Source organism: Cyprinus carpio, chromosome B19, assembly GCF_018340385.1.
Source record: "Cyprinus carpio isolate SPL01 chromosome B19, ASM1834038v1, whole genome shotgun sequence".
Lineage (NCBI taxonomy): Eukaryota > Metazoa > Chordata > Actinopteri > Cypriniformes > Cyprinidae > Cyprinus > Cyprinus carpio.
The window spans coordinates 6,313,273-6,331,663 of record NC_056615.1 but is presented as its reverse complement, the minus strand read 5'-3'; the positions used below and the strand labels follow the sequence as shown (position 1 = coordinate 6,331,663).

The following is an 18,391-nucleotide window of genomic DNA, read 5'->3' as shown; positions in this document are numbered from 1 at the left end:
CTAGGTTGTTCAAAAACACATTATTTTTTTTTTTACATATTTACATTAGTACAACACCTCTATATCCAGTCTGGCATGAACGGCCTGAATAGTTCCTGTATCAAATGAAGGCCTGCCTTCTGAAATACGAAATGTGCTGTGATTGTTTAGCTGGGCCAGTGTGTGTGTTGTGATTGGCTCTACTTGGCTTGGTCGGGAAATGACATCATGCACATTACTTCATAGCTTCAGCTTAAGGTGGCTTACCCTGCCAGCTTCCTAGAGTGAATATTGTGTGTGTCAAATCAAGTGGATTGCCGCTGCTGACATTGCCGCCGCTGGCCAGGGGTGGCAGACTTCAGCAAACTAGCTCCCTCGCTTCTTTTGCCCATTTTCGATTATCTGGGAGTGACAAGAAGCTGCCAAGATGGGGGTGGCCAGCCTCACCACCACTTTGCGCCTTCCCTAAAATGCTCTTTCAGGAATCTACAGGTGATGTCACGCCACGCCCATGTTTTTATACAGTCTATGGTTGTAGTGCAAACGAAGTCGCTGGGTTCGTAGTTTTCTTTGAAAAGTGATTTCTGTTAAACAAAATGTCTCCTTTTGAAGTGTGTACTTTGCAGATCTTTTTTATGCTGAAACAGCAACATTACAGACTAACTAAAAGTTAAAAAAAGTGAAAAAGCATAATAGGACACCCATAATTTAACACCCTAAAAAATTATATCAACTTGTGGAAAATGGGTAATCCGATGACCCCTTTAAAAAGGCTGACTTTGTGAGACAAATACCACAGTGTACACCATTTAAAGCACAAGAATTAGTGAAGATGGCTCAGTGTTTTGGGCCAGACATTCATGTTTATTTCACAAACAGGGCAAGCGTGATTACAACAAAAGCACTGTTTACTGTCTGGACGGTTTCCTCTCAAGGATGTAATGATGCAGGCCATCTGCACAGCACAGCAAGACCCCCCGAAGATTTCAGATTCGTACCTAAAACGCGTAACACGCCGATCCCAGAGAGGCTCTGAGCCGGTGAACTCGGATGGCAGGCTCCGCGCGGGGGGTCAGACGCCCAGCAGAACGGAGTTTCTGTCCTACACATCCTCAATTATGCTCCGCCTTAGACACAGGGAAAGGTGAGCATGACACCTTACACAATAGACCCCAGAATCTGTGACAAGGTTTCAGAATGGGGGGAGATAATGTGATTACTTAACTCATCTTAAACTTCAGTGCTCGGATGGAATTGGCCCAAAGCTGAGATGTGGGTGTGAGACTAACAGGAAGACTATTTGGTTAGGAAAGTTTCATGTATTGGCAGCAAATGCAGCGAGCAATACCACTTATGAAAGCATTCTTGCAAAATCTGATACACGATCTTCAAAACCCATCAAGAAAAAAAAAAAAATTAAAAAAAAAAACTATACACATTTTGCTGTGGTGGCATCGAGACCAGTGTTATGTTATATAGCTGTGGGCCAAAGACCTTGATATCTTGTTCTTCGATAATTTTGCAAAACGAGCTTATAGAAATGATAGATATACGAGGCGGGACTCTCGCTGCAAACAGTTCTACACCTACCTGTCAATGTGGCAGGTTTTTGGGGGGGACAACGATGGGTCCCGAGCTCTCTTCTACTGCTTCCAACGGCGCCGTGTACATTGTGTTTTGCTGTACTGCAAAACTTACGTATAGATAGGCGTAACTACATTGGGAACATCGTAGTGATTACGCACACTATACACTCGTGAGACTCTTTTCGCTATTGAAGAAAAGGGGAATGTATGGTCCGCGTTGATGCAAAGCCTTAATGTTCCGCAGCACCATTACTTCTTCGTTCTATTGTCCATACTGATCCTTCAGAAATTATTTGGTAATTTGTTGCGTTTTAAGGAAGACATGTCGTCTTATTATCAATGTTGGGAAACAATTGATGCGCGCTGAAATATTTCGTGTCTTCGAACTGTGACACCAAGGTTCTGTTTTATTTGAACTAGAAACCCTTCTGGAACATGTCCATAAAGTGTGCTTTACGTTTACCACTTTTGATCAATTTAATGCAATCCTTTGCTGATTCCAGCGGTGATTAATTTCTTAAAAACAAAAAAAAAAAATCTAACTGAACCCCAAATTTTTTGGAAATCCCCAAGCACATGAATGGATCCGAGTGGAATCTCAGAATTCAAATATTAAACCAAGGTCCATTTGGAAAAATATCCTAACACATTCTGGAAGTTAAAAGTTGTTGGTGTTTATGTGATTGGGACTTTAAGGGATAAGTACATCTGCTATTAAATGAAGAAAAGAAAACCGATCTCCTGTACGGGTTTCTCTGAAACACTATTGCAACAATCTGTAGGGAAATGCTCTTGAGATCCGAGAACAACAAATCCATCATTGCACATTTCGTTGCTCTCTTAAACATACTGGGCCATTTATTATTATTTCTTTCTGTGGAACTTTCTTCTCTGCTGACCCGGATCACCAGGTTTTGGCAGATAGAGAAGAGATTCTCTAGCTGACCTGCATCCCAGAGGAGGAACTCGAGAACATTTCACATGGTTAAAAACTAGAGTGACTACAGCACTGTGTCTCTGTGTGACCAGTAACAGGACACATGAGGCTTAAAAAAATGGTTGGACAATAGACCTACACACCCGACAAATAAAATTCAAAACTTCTACTTGATGGACCCGTAAACACCTTGATCCCGTCACAGGTCACACCGATCTGATATGGTGTGTGTTGACATCTTTCAAGTGTCTAAACGATTCCTGCTCAACGCTTCTGAGTTCACTTGGCGAAAAAAAGACCCAACAGCTAGGTTCCCATGAAGCAAATAACATGAAGTGTTTGGGAAAGATGAAAGATGAACTAAGTCAGGTCTTTTGCTCGGTGAAGCAATCTTCTTTGACCCTGGTATCGGTTGTGTTAGCCGAGTTTGGTTTGTTTCGGGCTCTCTACTCTCTTGGTGCATGTGCTCTTTTCTCTCTGTCTGTCAGTTTTTTAGGCAATATTGGAGCTGATCTCTATCCGGAGCATGCCCCAGTACGTCCTCTACCGTCCCTTTCCCTTCATCTCCACATCTCCTCTGAGCGTCCCAGCTGGAAGCAGTTGAATTTCCTGCGCAGGACGCGCCCGTTTGGCCTCTGAAACATGGATTCTTCAGGGCTGATGGGGGAGAAATCAGTGGTATAGTAGATGATGAGAATAATCACCACACACGTGCACACACATCACACACACCACACACACACACACACAGACTCACACACTCCAAACACACACACACAGGGGCCACAACACAACACCAACACCACACACACACACATTTTTCTCTGCATTTCTTTCCCTCACTGTGGCATTTTAGTTTGCATCAAATTAAATAACATTATAATCAACCTTTTAAACAACCGGACTAAGGTTCAGCTATTTGATTATATTTCTAGAAGAAGAAAATACAACTTATAATTCTTGATGAGGGAATTCTAATTGATGAAATTACGCTGCAACAAACTTTTTTATTAGAAACAGGCACAGTCCTGAACTATCAGCACAATTAACAACACTGCATGAACACTTACATATATATATAAGAAATGGCTGTTTAAACTAAAACATAACATTTAATGTCATTTTTCTATTAAACGAGGAATTACACCACCCCAAAATGAAAATTTTGTCATTAATCACTTACCCCCCATGTCGTTCCAATCCCGTTAAAGCTTAGTTCCCCATCTTCAGTCAAACCAATTTAAAGATATTTTGGATGAAAACCGGGAGGCCTGAAAGCTGGACAATGATCCCCATAGACTGCCAAGTAAATAACAGTGTCAAGGTCCATAAAAGGTATGAAAAGTCACCGTCCAGAATCAAGAATACTCCATCTGCTATCAGACAGCCGCTATCTGGGTTACATAAAGAAACGGGGAGGAACTTTTCGCATCCTCTGTGGCGCCGGTGATACAAGAAGAGCATACGCAGCATACGATGATATGGAGAGAGACACAGAGGAGACTGTTCGACTTGACATAAGGAATCTGTTTGGAATAAAGTCGTACTATTTTTCGTGTTTGCTTCGCTCTTACAAAAAGGTTTGCCGTCGCTTCACGTATAACCCAGATTGCACGTCTGATGAAGGATGGTACCTCTCTGAGTCTCCGCCTCTTTTCATACGTTTCCTAGGACCTTGACATTGATTCTTGTTGCATTGATTGGCAGTCTATGGTCGGGGACCACGTTCTCAAGCCTCCCGTTTTCACTCCTCAAAATATCTTAAATTGGGGTCTGAAGAACAGCAGCTTTTAACAGAGCACTGCTTACGGGTGTGGAAGACATCCTGGGGGTAAAGTGATTAATGACCAATTTTTCATTTTGCGGTGGAGGGGTGGCGGTAAGAACCCTTTAAGCGTCTATGTCATGTGTTTAGGCTTATACTAAGTACATTATCACATCTGTAATCTATGAAGTGGCAATTTAGTACATTTAAACTATATTAACTTTAAAATTCACGATATCAACATAACACAATACAGTTAGATTAGAATCAATCTACGACTTACATGTAATTAACATAGTTACGTCAATACATTAAGTGTACCTGTTTTAAGGCATGACAAAAAGACTATTTAAAACAATGATGAGATAAATGTATGTAAACATTTTAATTTTACAAAGTATCTTTTTTAAAGAAAACTAAGTGGTGTGAAAAAAAAATAAAAATAAAAGTGAAATCTCTTTAAAGTTGCTTTTCGTTTCATTAATAGTACATTATCTCTATGTACAGTTTTTTAAATATACTCTGAGATTTGTGAAGTACACTTGCAAGTGCATATTGAATACAATAAAGCAAAAGTCTCTTTCTCGCAGGGTTTCCAGGAGGTTCAGGCACGGCATTTTATATATATCATTTTTTTTGTACTGAAAAATGCTTGCTGTTCTAATCACTATATTTATATGGAAATGATTATTCCGACAGCACACTCAAGTTCACTCAAGTGAATTTACATGATGCCAGACTAGTTTTAATGAATCACTCAAAAAAGTTGCAGCTTTTACACGCAAAGAGGTTAACCCAATCATAACAGAGATCATTTACATATACAAGACTTAAAGATGTAGTAAATGGATAAATTCCATATGTCAGAAAGATCATTTTTTAGCTACACTACTGGTTCAAAACTACAGTTTGGGGTCAGTAAAATCTTTAAAAAATAACTAAACACCTTTTATTTAGCAAGGATGCATTAAAATGATCATTAAAGACATTCATAATGTTACAAAAATATTTCCATTTCAAAAAAATACTGTTTCTTTAAGCTTTCTATCATCACAGAATCCTGTAAAAAATATATATGAAGTTTCCTCACAAATAATAATAATAGGAAAATCAGCACTGATAAAAATAATAATTAAAACAAAATGTATAGAGCATGAAATCAGCATATTTAGACAGATTTCTGAAGGACCATGTGACACTGAAGACTGGAGAGTAGAGTTATGATGCTGAAAATTTAGCTTTGCCTCAAAGGAATAAATTACATTTGAAAACATTAAAATAGACAACAGTTATTTAAAATTGTAATATTTGACACTATTACTGTTTTAATGTCATTTCTTGTTCAAACAAATGCAGCCTTGCTGAGCATAAAATTAATTATTTCAACCAACCACAAATCTTTGAACAGTAGTGTAAATTACAGTACAACTGTTGTGGTGCAAGAAACCTTGAAATTATACAAAAACATTATAAATGGACTTCAGGGAAAAATAAAAGTGTGGAACACAATCGTTTCAAAAGTCTGGAGGCGCCTCACCTTCTCCATTAGATTCCATGCGTGAAGCTGTGTTGACGGTATCGCCAAACAAACAATACCGAGGCATTTTCAAACCAACCACCCCTGCACACACACGGGGCCTGGACACATGAAAACACACATAACCATCAGTCAAAGCTCCCCATTAGTCAGCCATCAACACACAGAGATGTCCTCAGAGAGGCCAGACCACTCTGTGCTGTACTCTAATATTAAACACTTTCATGACCCCTGACCCTCAACGCTGTGGATGCCGATGCGTAGGCGGAGCTGCTGGTCGGGTCGGTGGCGGATTCGAAATGAGTGAACAGCTTCCAGCAGAGCCAGAGACATGCGGGCGATCTCACGTGCGTGCAGTTTCCCGTTCCTCACGGGAAGGCCTGACACCACCATGTAGGCGTCACCGATGGTCTCCACCTGGGGGCGCCACACAAAAACACATCGTTCGGCTCAGTGGTGGGCAGAGACTGTGAGAAACATCTCAGCCACTTAAAAGGATAGTTCTTAGTTTCTTTCTTATGTTGAACACAAAAGAATATATTTTGAAGAATGAACAGCCATTGACTTCCATAGTACAGAAAAAAATACAATGGAAGTCAATGGCTGCCGGAACCTGTTTTTTTTTCTTCAAAATATTTTCTTTTGTGTTTAACAGAAGAGAGAAATTCTTTTTTTTCAAGTTGGGAAAAAAACATAAGGGTGAGTAAATGATGACCAATTTTCATTTTGCGTGAAACTATCCCTCTAAGCTAATCCATGCACGTGTGTCGCTGAACAAGCAGTGAATGTAATGACTATCTGGAATTACCTTGTACACGTCAAAATTGTCGATGATTGCATCAAAGCAAGTGTAGAGATCATTCAGCAGCGTCACCACCTGTGGCGGGTGCAAATGGACAAATAGATCAGCTAGAATTCAATACTGCACTCACGATTGTCGCAGTTAAAAAAAACAAAATTAGCCTATAATTATTTGTGTGCGTCTGTTTGAGGAGCGTTTACTGAATTAACCTTTACAGAGGGTTTCTGACCTGCATGGGGTGTGCTTTCGGCTGATAATGCGGTGAAGCCCACAATGTCACTGAAGTAGATGGTGACTGAGTCAAAGGCTTCTGCCTGCACCATCTCACCTCGCTTCAGCTGCTCAGCCACCGAGCTGAAACAAAACACACACAAACACACACACACACACACACACACACACACACACACACACACACACACACACACACACACACACACACACACAATCAGATACAGCCTCATGCCAGTGAGAAAAATGGCTTCAATTGAAAAAAAGATCATTGCACATAATTTAGTATTTATTTTTTTTTTTCAAAAAGTTTGGGGTCAGTAATGTTTTTGGAACAAGTCTCTTATGCTCCCTATTGGTGGATTTATTTGATCATAATTGTGAGATGTAAATTGAATTGAAAACTGGCCTTCCATACTTTACTGTCACTTTTGAATTAAATGATGAATAAAAGTATTAACTACCTTAGAAATCTCATTGACCCCAGACTTTTGAATGGTACATTCATCATCATATGATTTACAAACGCTTGAACAAACTAGGACTCACTGTGGGGAGGATCTGATAGAGCAGAGCTTCAGCTTTACGCTTCTCCTCATGGTACGCCTGCGTCCTCTCCTCCACCAGCTCCTCCAGGTTATTAGCATACTGCTCCATACGGGACAGGAGGTTATCCAGGATGTTGGAACCCATATCCCCTGAGGCCAAAACAGAGAAGATGAGGCAGAGACAAGAGTTGTGTTCACTGCAGCACAGGCAGTGGAAGGCGAAAAAAGATCAACTGAACACACATAATACACAAGGTTTATTATGTAAACAATGATTAATAAAATATTAACTAAGAAAATTATTATTTAAAATGATTTCATATTTTAGTTAACACCATAGCACCATGCTCCTAGCTCCATCTAAGACTTTATACCATACTATCCCACAGAATTGCAATTTTGTCCACAAATCAGTGCAGAAAATTTGAAGAAGTGGGCTATTCCTTGCACATAATTCTGAAAATTCTGTTTTATGGAACTCTATTATTAGCAGTCCCATCCTTTTTTTTTCTTTTCTCAAAAACACAGTTTTATAAAAGATATTTTAAACTATGCAGCAAACGTTTTAAAATATCTTTAAAAATGTACTTTAAAAAACTAGTGAACGTTTGTAATTGTGTCTGTTATTAACATATGTTTATCATATGCATACACATTTCAGGTAACACTTTGGGCCCTATTTTAACAATCTAAGCACATGGTCTAAAGCACAAGGCGCAGGTGCACCCAGGGCGTGTCTGAATCCACGTTTGCTAGTTTAACAGCGGGAAAAATGGTGGTTGCACCCGGTGCATGGTCTAAAAGGGTTGTCCCTATTCTCTTAATGAGTGATGGCTTTTGTGCTTTGGGCATAACAGGCAATAAACCAATAAGAGTTTAATTTTCCCAGTTTAAGAATTAGTGGATTAGCTATTTATATGGCGGAATTTGCTGGAGGAGGGGGTGAGTGCGTCTCCAGAGAGGAAACGAAGCTGCACTGTAATCCTTTAATTTTTAATTAATATTTGACGTTTGCATGCTTCTGCGTGTCCCCTGTGTGTGTGTAATAAGCAGTGTATGCCCCACCTATAGGTGCACATTACTAACGCGCTCTTTAAAAAAAAAAAAATTGTCATTTGAGCTCTTGCGTATGAGCTGATTTGTGAGTCAGGTACCGGTTATTCTTGCGGAGCAGTACTTTAATCTGGTTGAAGTCGGGCCTCTCGTTGATGTCTTCTGACCAGCAGCGCTGCATCTGCTTTAGCAACTCATCACTGTGGCTCTGAGGACACAGCAGCGGACGCAGGTACGGCCAGCGGCCTTCCGCCACACGCTCTATGATCACTGAACCACAAAACAAGTGACAGTAATGATAAGAAAAATGAACAAACATGCAATTAAACATTCTCCCAGACAGCGAGTTACACAACTCTCTATCACACAGGAAATAACATACACAAATTAGCACATAGAATTAGCATAGCAAATTTCACAGAAAAAAACAGATTGATTGCGATCGGACTCCCCACTGGTGCGAGAGAAAAGAAAGAGCAAATGTGTGAAGTGAAAAAAAAGAGATGAAAGTGTCATAGGTTTTGAGAAGACCATGGACTTAACAAATGTCTTCACAGCAATCCAACGGGAGTGAGGATGATACAAAACTGTCATGACCTTTCTGTCCCACACCTCACTGCACTCTGGGGAAAAAAAATAATATATATTCCCTATATCTTCATCCCTCAGTCTTTTAGCTGGCTCTAAAATAACGACTGGATGAGCTACATACAAAGCTGTTTTAAAGTAGCTGATATATACTCTTTAAAGAAGGCCACATATTTTGATGTGTTTGACTAACATACTAAAGTACATAAAGTACTAGATTGTAATTGTAACTGCATTTTGTTATTTGATATTACATTTTAAAGGGATATTTCACAAAAAAAATAAAAAAAAAGAAAAATTCTGTCATTAATTACTCACCCTCATGTTGTGAGACCTTCGTTCATCTTCAGAAGACAAATTAAGACATTTTTGATGAACAAAAAGTCCACAAAAAATATTCTCGTAGCTTTATAACATTATGATTGAACCCTGATGTCACATGGACTATTTTAATGATATCCTTATCACCTTTCTGCGCCTTGAATGTGTCGATTCCATTGCTGTCTATGGAGGGTCAGAAAATACTAAAATTTCATCAAAAATAGCTTTGTTTTCTGAAGATGAATAAAGGTCTAACGGATTTGGAACAAGATAAGGGTGAGTAATTTATGACAGAATTTTCATTTTTGGGTGAACTACCCCTTTAAAGTTTATATATTTTAAATGTACTAAACTGCAGAAAGTTTTCACATTCCGATAGCAATCACTAAGTTTAAGTGGTCTAAATATATTTATATGTATTCATATAATCCAATCAAAATCTTCGGTCTTGCTGTCCTGCCTGCCTGTCAGCATATGTATTTGCATGCCTCTGTGCACAGACATGATTCGTCATCAGCGCGGTCCATTACACTTCTGCAGACTGGGCGAGAATGGAATTACTATTGTATTATTAAGCGCTTTGTATTGTAATGTTTTCTCACCGGTGCATGAGACATGAGGTGATCTGACAGCGTTGATGCCGTCTGTCATCGTGTCGCTGTTAGCCTCTGGTCTGCCAGAGCGTGTTCATGTGTTTTGGAGGAGGCGTGGCTTTGGAGAGTGATTTGCAGGTAGGGTGGGATCTTATGCTTTTAAAGCAATCTCTGAAATTGCCTACCCTACCTTTAAATATATTCTAAGTATTTTCGTAGTAAGTACTACATTATAAAGGTATGCTTAAGTGTACTCTTTTTTTTAACTTAAGCATACTTCTGTTGCTCTGACAGTTAATGGCATTCTCTCATTGCTGTCTTTGACTCCCTTTGTTCTGGTGGAGAGCTGGCTCTGCTCCAGACACGTCACTCATGTTTTATTGTTTCTCTTTAATGCAGCCGCTGGCATGCGTGTGGTGATCCGGTTATGAGGACGGGTCACATTCAGTGAGTATGTGTTTGTATCCATGACTCTGTACATAAGCAATACTGACACCGATAGAATGTAAATAAGACTCAGAACATACTGTAACAAAGACTTTCCAACCCAAGGCACACAAAATAAAGAAAGCAACAGAGACAGCTACTGTGTCACGGCTGAAAGTGACCAGGACACTTTGCACAAACAAAGAATACTTCTAAAGGTTTATATGCAGCATAACTAATAATCCGTATCTTTATTGCATGTATTTGTGTGTATATATTGGACAAAAAAAAGTATTTGACCACTTAAAAATGCGCCTGAATGTCATTGCAGTATATATCGTTAAACCAGAACCAACTTCACTTGTCTAAGATATTTTTACTTTTACTTCTTAAGGAATAGTTAATCTAAAAAATGAACTGACCCCTCAGGTTCATCCAAGATGTAGATTAATTTGTTTCTTCATGGGAACAGATTTTGAGAAATTTTGAATTCACTTGCTCACTAATGGATCCTCTACAGTGAATGGGTGCCGTCAGAATGAGAGTCTAAACAGCTGATCAAAACATCACAATAATCCACACAACTCCAGTCAGTGGTTTTTGAAGATAAAATGTATTGATGATGTTTCACTTCACAAGATGTTAACTGATGGACTGGAGTAGTGTGGATTACTTGTGGATTATTGTGATGTTTTTAACAGCTGTTTGGACTCTCATTCTGACGGCACCCATTCACTGTAAAGGATCAATTGGTGAGCAAGTGATGAAATTCTAAATTTCTCCAAATCTGTTCCCATGTAGAAACAAATTCATCTACATCTTGGATGGACCTAAGGTTGAGTAGATTTTCATTTTTGGGTGAACTATTCCTTTAATAGGCTGGTTTTTTATTTAAAACCTACGAAATTTCTTTATGTGAAATCTTTAGCTTTTGAAGTATGCTATCGTTAAAATAAATGCCTCTTGGTTTAATATTTTGTTTTCTAACGTAATAGCATTTTAAGTGTGCAAAGATTATTTAGGCCACTGTTACTAATGCTTTGATAAATGAAACTGTTTTAATTTGTGCTCACAAGGTGAGTAAGCAGGAGAGAGGTGAGGTGAATGTAATCACAGCTGACACAGAAAGGAAAAATGACATGGAAAAGCAAACCGTGCTTTCAGTGTAATTCACTGCATAATCTGTATCTTATTAACACATTTTATTTAATGTTGTTTTGATTCACATCAAAGCGCTAAACGAGAAAGCACTCTCACCTGCATAATGAGTTAACCATTCTCATGAGTGTGTAATGCTGAAATATTCATATTCACCCAAAAACTTTTCTTGAAAGCATGAAATAAAATTACTGTCTATTTTATGGTTCTCTAGGGATCAAGCAGAAAGTGACGCTTTTAAGAGACTGTTGCTAAAAGGTAATGTTCACCCAAATATGACAATTTCTCTTGTGTGCTTCTATTGTAATTTGCTAGTAAACAAGCGAGAACCAATGAAATCAGTCACGTCAAACCCAGCACTAAGTGATAAATAAGAATGTACGGAATACAAAAAAAAACTAAAAAAAAAAAAAAAAAACCAAAAAAGTCACAAAAGCTAAAACTTATATTTTTGTACCTTATTTACCCCGAATGGTACATATTAATTCCTTAAAAGTACACATTAGTACCTAAAAGGTACATATTAGTACTTCTTATAAAAGTTACCTGTTTTTTTTTTCTTCCCAAGAGTCTGAAAAAACCCTTTAAAAATATAGAACTGTAATCTTCATGCTGATTTCAGTGTTGTTATTGTTAACTAAAATAAAAACTGAAAATATTAATTAAAAATAAAAAACATTTTTAAAACAAAATGAAAATTAGTTTAATTGATATTAGTAATTTAATTGTATTGATAATTGAAATAAAGCTGAAATCAAATAAAATTATCAGATAAAACATAAACTTGAACAAAAATGAGAAATGGTGCATTGGCAGCTAAGTGAATTAAATATGTTTAGGCTGAAGTATTAAAATACCTAAATAGAACTGAAATAAAAATGAAATAAAGTTATATAGAAATATTATAAATAAATAAAATATAAAAAAATAATAAAAATTAAATTAAAACTAAAATTATAATACTAAAAGCTAATTAAAAATATAAATAAATAATATAATTATGTATAAATATTATTAAAACAACACTGGTTGGTTTCATATGGTTTCATACAAGATCCAATTTATTTTTCTGTGTATTTATTTATTTATTTATTTTTTATTTATTTATATATTCATTCATTAATATTATTAAACTTTTGGGCAGTTGCAGCAAATGAAATGAGGCTTTTCTGCAACATAATATCAGGACATATTGTTGATATTTTTATGACATAATGGCTTCCAAAAAAAATCTAAATAAATGGATTAAAAAAATTCATGAATAGATCTAGTCAAAAAATAACCTTGATTACACGTTCAGAGCATTGTGTTTGACCTCTGACCTTTAGGGCTGAGACAAGGGCCTTCCAGGTAGAAGACGCCCTTCAGCAGGGCGAGTTCTTGCAGGATGATGCCAAAGCTGTAGACGTCACCCTTCTGTGTCCCACATGCAGGTGGGTTGTCGGCACGCAGAAGCTCGGGGGCCGTCCACAGTTTGCCTGCGAATGCAAACATGGATGTTACATCTTCACACGCATGCAATCTGTATCTACGTGTTGCCATGGTACTCACGTGCATAGAGAGCGTGCACATCCTCCAGGTTGGTCTCCTTGCGAAAACTTTCCAGGCCGTAATCAGTGATCTTCAGCACGAAGCGACTGTCCACCACGCAGTTGGAAGACTTCAGGTTGCCGTGGGAGACAATGACGCTGTTGTGGAGGAACGCCATTCCCTGAGTGGTGAAAAGATGACAGTCTTATAAAGACATCTGACAGCATCCGTCGTATTTACCAACACCACACCATGAAAATATTAATTACAGACTCTTTTGCAACTGCATTATGCTTTCTGGAGTCATAAATTGCCTGTCAGGGAACTGACATCCTCATGAACAACTTCAAATTACACACGTCTCAAAACCACCCCTATAAAATGTCTCACAGGAGGGCGTCTCAATTTAACCGAAAACTATATTTAAAAAAATGCAAAGCAGTTTGATGCGAAAGATTTATATTTTAGTTTTCTTTGACAAGCATCATTAAAACAGCAAGACATCTTTCCTTTTCCTTTTCCTCCTGAGATTAAGAGCAGAAGAGTCTCTGATGTGAAACGCTCACCTTAACAATGTCATTGATCAGAGAATAGCGAAACATCCAGTCCAGCGTGATTCCTTCACTCTCCATGAGGTCCTACAGGTCACACACACACACACACACACACACACACACACACACACACACACACACACACACACACACACACACACACACACACACACACACACTTCATGTGGCTCATAAGGACAGTTTGTGTGGAAACAAGACTTGATGGATATTAATTATATTCCCTCACATCATCCTGTCAGTTATGTGTTATTATATTTTCATATTTTATAGCTAAAGTGTGTAATTTTCTTGTTTAAATACTCTATCCCAGTAGACTGGCTTTGAAGAGTGTAAACACTGTGGTGCTTTTTCAAAACATTGCTGTTTATTGGAGCAATCTGACATAGCAACACTGGCTCAACCAACAGCATTACTTTGGGGGCGGGGCTAACCATTTTTGGCGCAAAGTCTTCTAGTGGCACATTAAAGTCCTCCTAAGAAGTTTTTATTTATTGTGTCGAAATTACGACATCGGGTGCATTCAATTCACTTTGGTTGGAATGAGGTGGTGATAAAATTCAACAACATTTTTTTTAAACTTTACATCTACAAAACGATGAATAAACTTTTAATAGATTTATTTGATAAAATTTTTATTAGATTTATGAGGGTGCTGTACATTTAATTGGAATTGTATGATACTATGGTATTTTCTACATGCAACTTAAATTTTTTTATTGTAAACTAATTTACTATTAATACAAAGGCTGCATCCACTGCATCATTTTTTCACACTGCGACGCCCCCAACATAGAAGTTTCCCTTTCATAATTACTAATGTTTATGTTACAAGATCTTTTCGACATGACTTGAATGCACCGTAAGGCAGTCTCTTAACTAAATCGATTAAAATTTGTTTTCAGTAATTGAAATGAAGCTGAAATAAACTTAACAAATTTATAAATGCAACACTTTTGTTTTTGCTGAACTCAAAGCTGAACTCAAAGATCTAAGACTTTTTCTATGTATATAAAAGGCCTATTTCTCTCAAATATTGTTAAAAATCTAAGTCTAAATCTGTGTTAGTGAGCACTTCTCCTTTGCCGAGATAATCCATCCACCTCACAGGTGTGGCATATCAAGATGCTGATTAGACAGCATGATTATTGCACAGGTGTGCCTTAGGCTGGCCACAGTAAAAGGCCACTCTAAAATGAGCAGTTTGATCACACAGCACAATGCCACAGATGTCGCAAGTTTTGAGGGAGTGTGCAGTTGGCATGCTGACTGCAGGAATGTCCACCAGAGCTGTTGCCCTTGAATTTAATGTTCATTTCTCAACCATAAGCCGTCTCCAAAGTCGTTTCAGAGAATTTGGCAGTACATCCAATCGGCCTCACAACCACAGACCACCTGTAACCACACCAGACCAGGACCTCCACATCCAGCATCTTCACCTCCAAGATCGTCTGAAACCAGCCACCCGGACAGCTGCTGCAACAATCGGTTTGCATAACCAAAGAATTTCTGCACAAACTGTCAGAAACCATCTCACAGAAGCTCATCTGCATGCTCATCATCCTCATCGGGGTCTCGACCCGACTGCAGTTCGTCGTCATAACCAACTTGAGTGGGCAAATGCTCACATTCGATGGTGTCTGGCACTTTGGAGAGGTGTTCTCTTCATGGATGAATCCTGGTTTTCACTGTACAGGGAAGATGGCAGACAGCGTGTATGACATTGTGTGAGTGAGTGGTTTGCTGATGTCAACGTCGTGGATCGAGTGGCCCATGGTGGCGGTGGGGTTATGGTATGGGCAGGCATATGTTATGGACAATGAACACAGGTGCATTTTATTGATGGCCTTTTGAATGCACAGAGATACCGTGACGAGATCCTGAGGCCCATTGTTGTGCCACACAGCCACTGAAGAGGAGTGGACCAACATTCCTTAGGCCACAATCAACAACCTGATCAACTCTATGTGAAGGAGATGTGTTGCACTGCGTGAGGCAAATGGTGGTCACACCAGATACTGACTGGTTTTCGGACCCCCCGGACCTCCCAAAACAGTAAAACTGCACATTTTAAAGTGGCCTTTTATTGTGACCAGCCTAAGGCACACCTGTGCAATAATCATGCTGTCTAATCAGCATATTGATATGCCACACCTGTGAGGTGGATGGATTATCTCAGCAAAGGAGAAGTGCTCACTAACACAGATTTAGACAGATTTGTGAACAATATTTGAGTGAAATAGGCCTTTTGTGTAAATAGAAAAAGTCTTAGATCTTTGAGTTTAGCTCATGAAAAATGAGGGCAAAAACAAAAGTGTTGTGTTTATAATTTTGTTCAGTGTAAAAAATAAACATTTGGTGAAAAAACAGAAAATTAAAAATATTGCCTTGGCAACTAACTTGTATAAATAATCTGAAGTTAAACAAGTTAAAGTACTACAGTTACTAAAAATAAATGAAAACAAAAAATAAATAGATTAAAAATTATAAATAAATTAATATAAATTGAAAAAACCTGATAAAAATGAACTGAAAAACTGAAAATATAAAATCATTAGCTAATCGAAAATATTGTGTTTGTCCTATCTGTCAAAGATACATTCATTGTTGCATTAGCTTATCTTAGCATAGTTATTCATGTCAGAAATGTCTTAAAATGTTGTCTAATTAGACGTTAGAAGCTACAAGTAGTAATGATTATTTTTGTGTTTGTGAACATTTATGTGTCTATACATTTAAAAAAGACAAAATAAGTGTAATGAATTATTTAACACTTAAATGTATTATCCATTTATTTATGTATGTATTTATGTGTTTGTTTATTTATGCATGCAGTAAAAAAGGTTGGCAAGGCAAGTCAAAATTTGAATCCTTATTACTGAGCCCTGCTTGGTGAAACAAAAAGTGTTACATAAGCACGAGTTGTCTATTAATACATCAACTGTAGGTGCAGTAACTGTGAGCAGTGGGGTGCGGGAGTGTTCACCTGTAAGCTTCCTCGAGGGCAGTACTCAGTAAGGATGCAGATGTTGGGTGGGCCGATACAAGCGCCGATAAAACGCGTCAAGTGTTCATTCTGTACATCACGCATCTGTTATAGTAGGAGAAAGGAACAGAAGGAAAAAGAGGAGGGAGAACAGCATGACGAGGAGAGGACAAAGAGAGAGAGAGAGCTGTTTAGTCCCTCTTTTCCATTAGTCCCCGGCTATTAATATCTCCCAGGACATCATATAAACTTAATTAAGGCACCTGGCAAAACGGCATGGACGCACACTTACATGTTTGAGTTCAAACAGCACTTTCCTGGTGAGCTCGATGCGTTTCTTGTTGACATACTTAATGGCTGTTATGTTTCCCTGGAAAAGAGGCATCAACGCACATTAGTTTCACTCTGATTGCTATCGTGGACTTGGCAAAGAACTGGAGGGCTTTGGGGACGGGGGACCATCATTTAAGAGAAGAAAAAGAGCAACATAATGCGTTAATTAAGCACCATCCTAATTAATGGGGGAAATGATGACATGTGGACATGAATAGCGCTCATCCTCAGGGGTTCTGCTTAATTGGAGAGGAACTATAGCTCATCCATTGAAGAAGGGGCCCATTAGCCAGGGCACGCCGACGGCATTATAGGAGATCCAAAGATGAACCCTTCCATTATTTGACACTTCTGTTGCTAGGCAGAATTTGTTATTTATTTATGTTCAAAACAGCACAGAGCCTGAAACAGAATCACACAACTCACAGCAATAGAATGAAAAGGTAGAACAAAACAGAACTGGAAGTGGGTGGGGCTTAGTAGACCAGATGTAGTCTCTAATTAGGGTGGTCATATGTGCCATTTATTCGGGACACGTCCTGGCCGGGATTTTTATATTACCTAAAATATCCAAAGTAGTTTGGCCAATAACATGCAAGAATTTCACATAATCGATCATTTGTGGCACGTGAGAAGGTGGGATCTACAGAGAACGATCAAAGCGATGCAAATACGCGCAAGTTAGGTGTGTTTGATCGTTCGTTCGACTTGAAGCGGCGCTGCGCAGACCGATCATTGTATGACACCAAAGTACCGCGAGAGCAATTCGAAAGCATAAGGAACCGCCTGCTCTACTCTCTATAGCTTTCGTGAATGTCATACAATGATCGCTATCTCTAATTGGTCACAATGAATGGGTGTAAATAAAAAAACTTACTATTTTGACTCTATTTTAAGTTCAACACTTAAGTACAATTATAGTAATATTTATATCAAAAGGAATTAGTTGAACTTTAGAGTGATTTTTGACTCAGTTAAGCAGAACTTAAGTACATATTTATATGTAATTTCATAATTACTTCTATTGTCTTTGAAATATGGTTAAGGTGCATTGCTGAATTCAGTGACAAACACACTAAAATATAATTTAATTTCTATTGAAAATTGTATGACATATTTAAATATATTTGTAGTGATGAAGTTGCAATTTAGTACATATAGGGTCAGATTTACTAACAGCTTGCACCAGCGCAAACCATCTTTTGTCGTTAAAATAGTACTGTCAGGATTTACTAAAGAAGCGCAGTCTTTAGAATTAGCGCTGAAAAGGCGTGGACAGTTATTTTTGCATCTGACCTTATTGAATATGCATTTGTAGGAGTAACCCTTTCAGACCCAAAATTTAAGAGAGGAGAGTATTAAAATGAATCACGCAATGCGTTTTACTAACGTTTGTGCTCATCAAATTACTGGTATTTGTGCCATTATTTAACGGCAAAAAAAAAA

General features: G+C 38.2%; 1 protein-coding gene across 1 annotated transcript in view; it reads right to left on the bottom strand.

Annotated features, from left to right (window-relative positions):
• LOC109085447 (atrial natriuretic peptide receptor 1-like) overlaps positions 1–18,391 on the bottom strand; it is a 1,054,061-nt gene that overhangs the window by 996,353 nt on the left and 39,317 nt on the right. The window contains exons 10-14 of the mRNA XM_042745442.1: positions 16,905–16,982; positions 16,613–16,717; positions 13,621–13,692; positions 13,076–13,235; positions 12,847–13,002 (exon numbers count right to left, since the gene is read on the bottom strand). Coding sequence (XP_042601376.1) covers positions 12,847–13,002; positions 13,076–13,235; positions 13,621–13,692; positions 16,613–16,717; positions 16,905–16,982 — 571 coding nt within the window. The remainder of the gene's footprint in view (positions 1–12,846; positions 13,003–13,075; positions 13,236–13,620; positions 13,693–16,612; positions 16,718–16,904; positions 16,983–18,391) is intronic.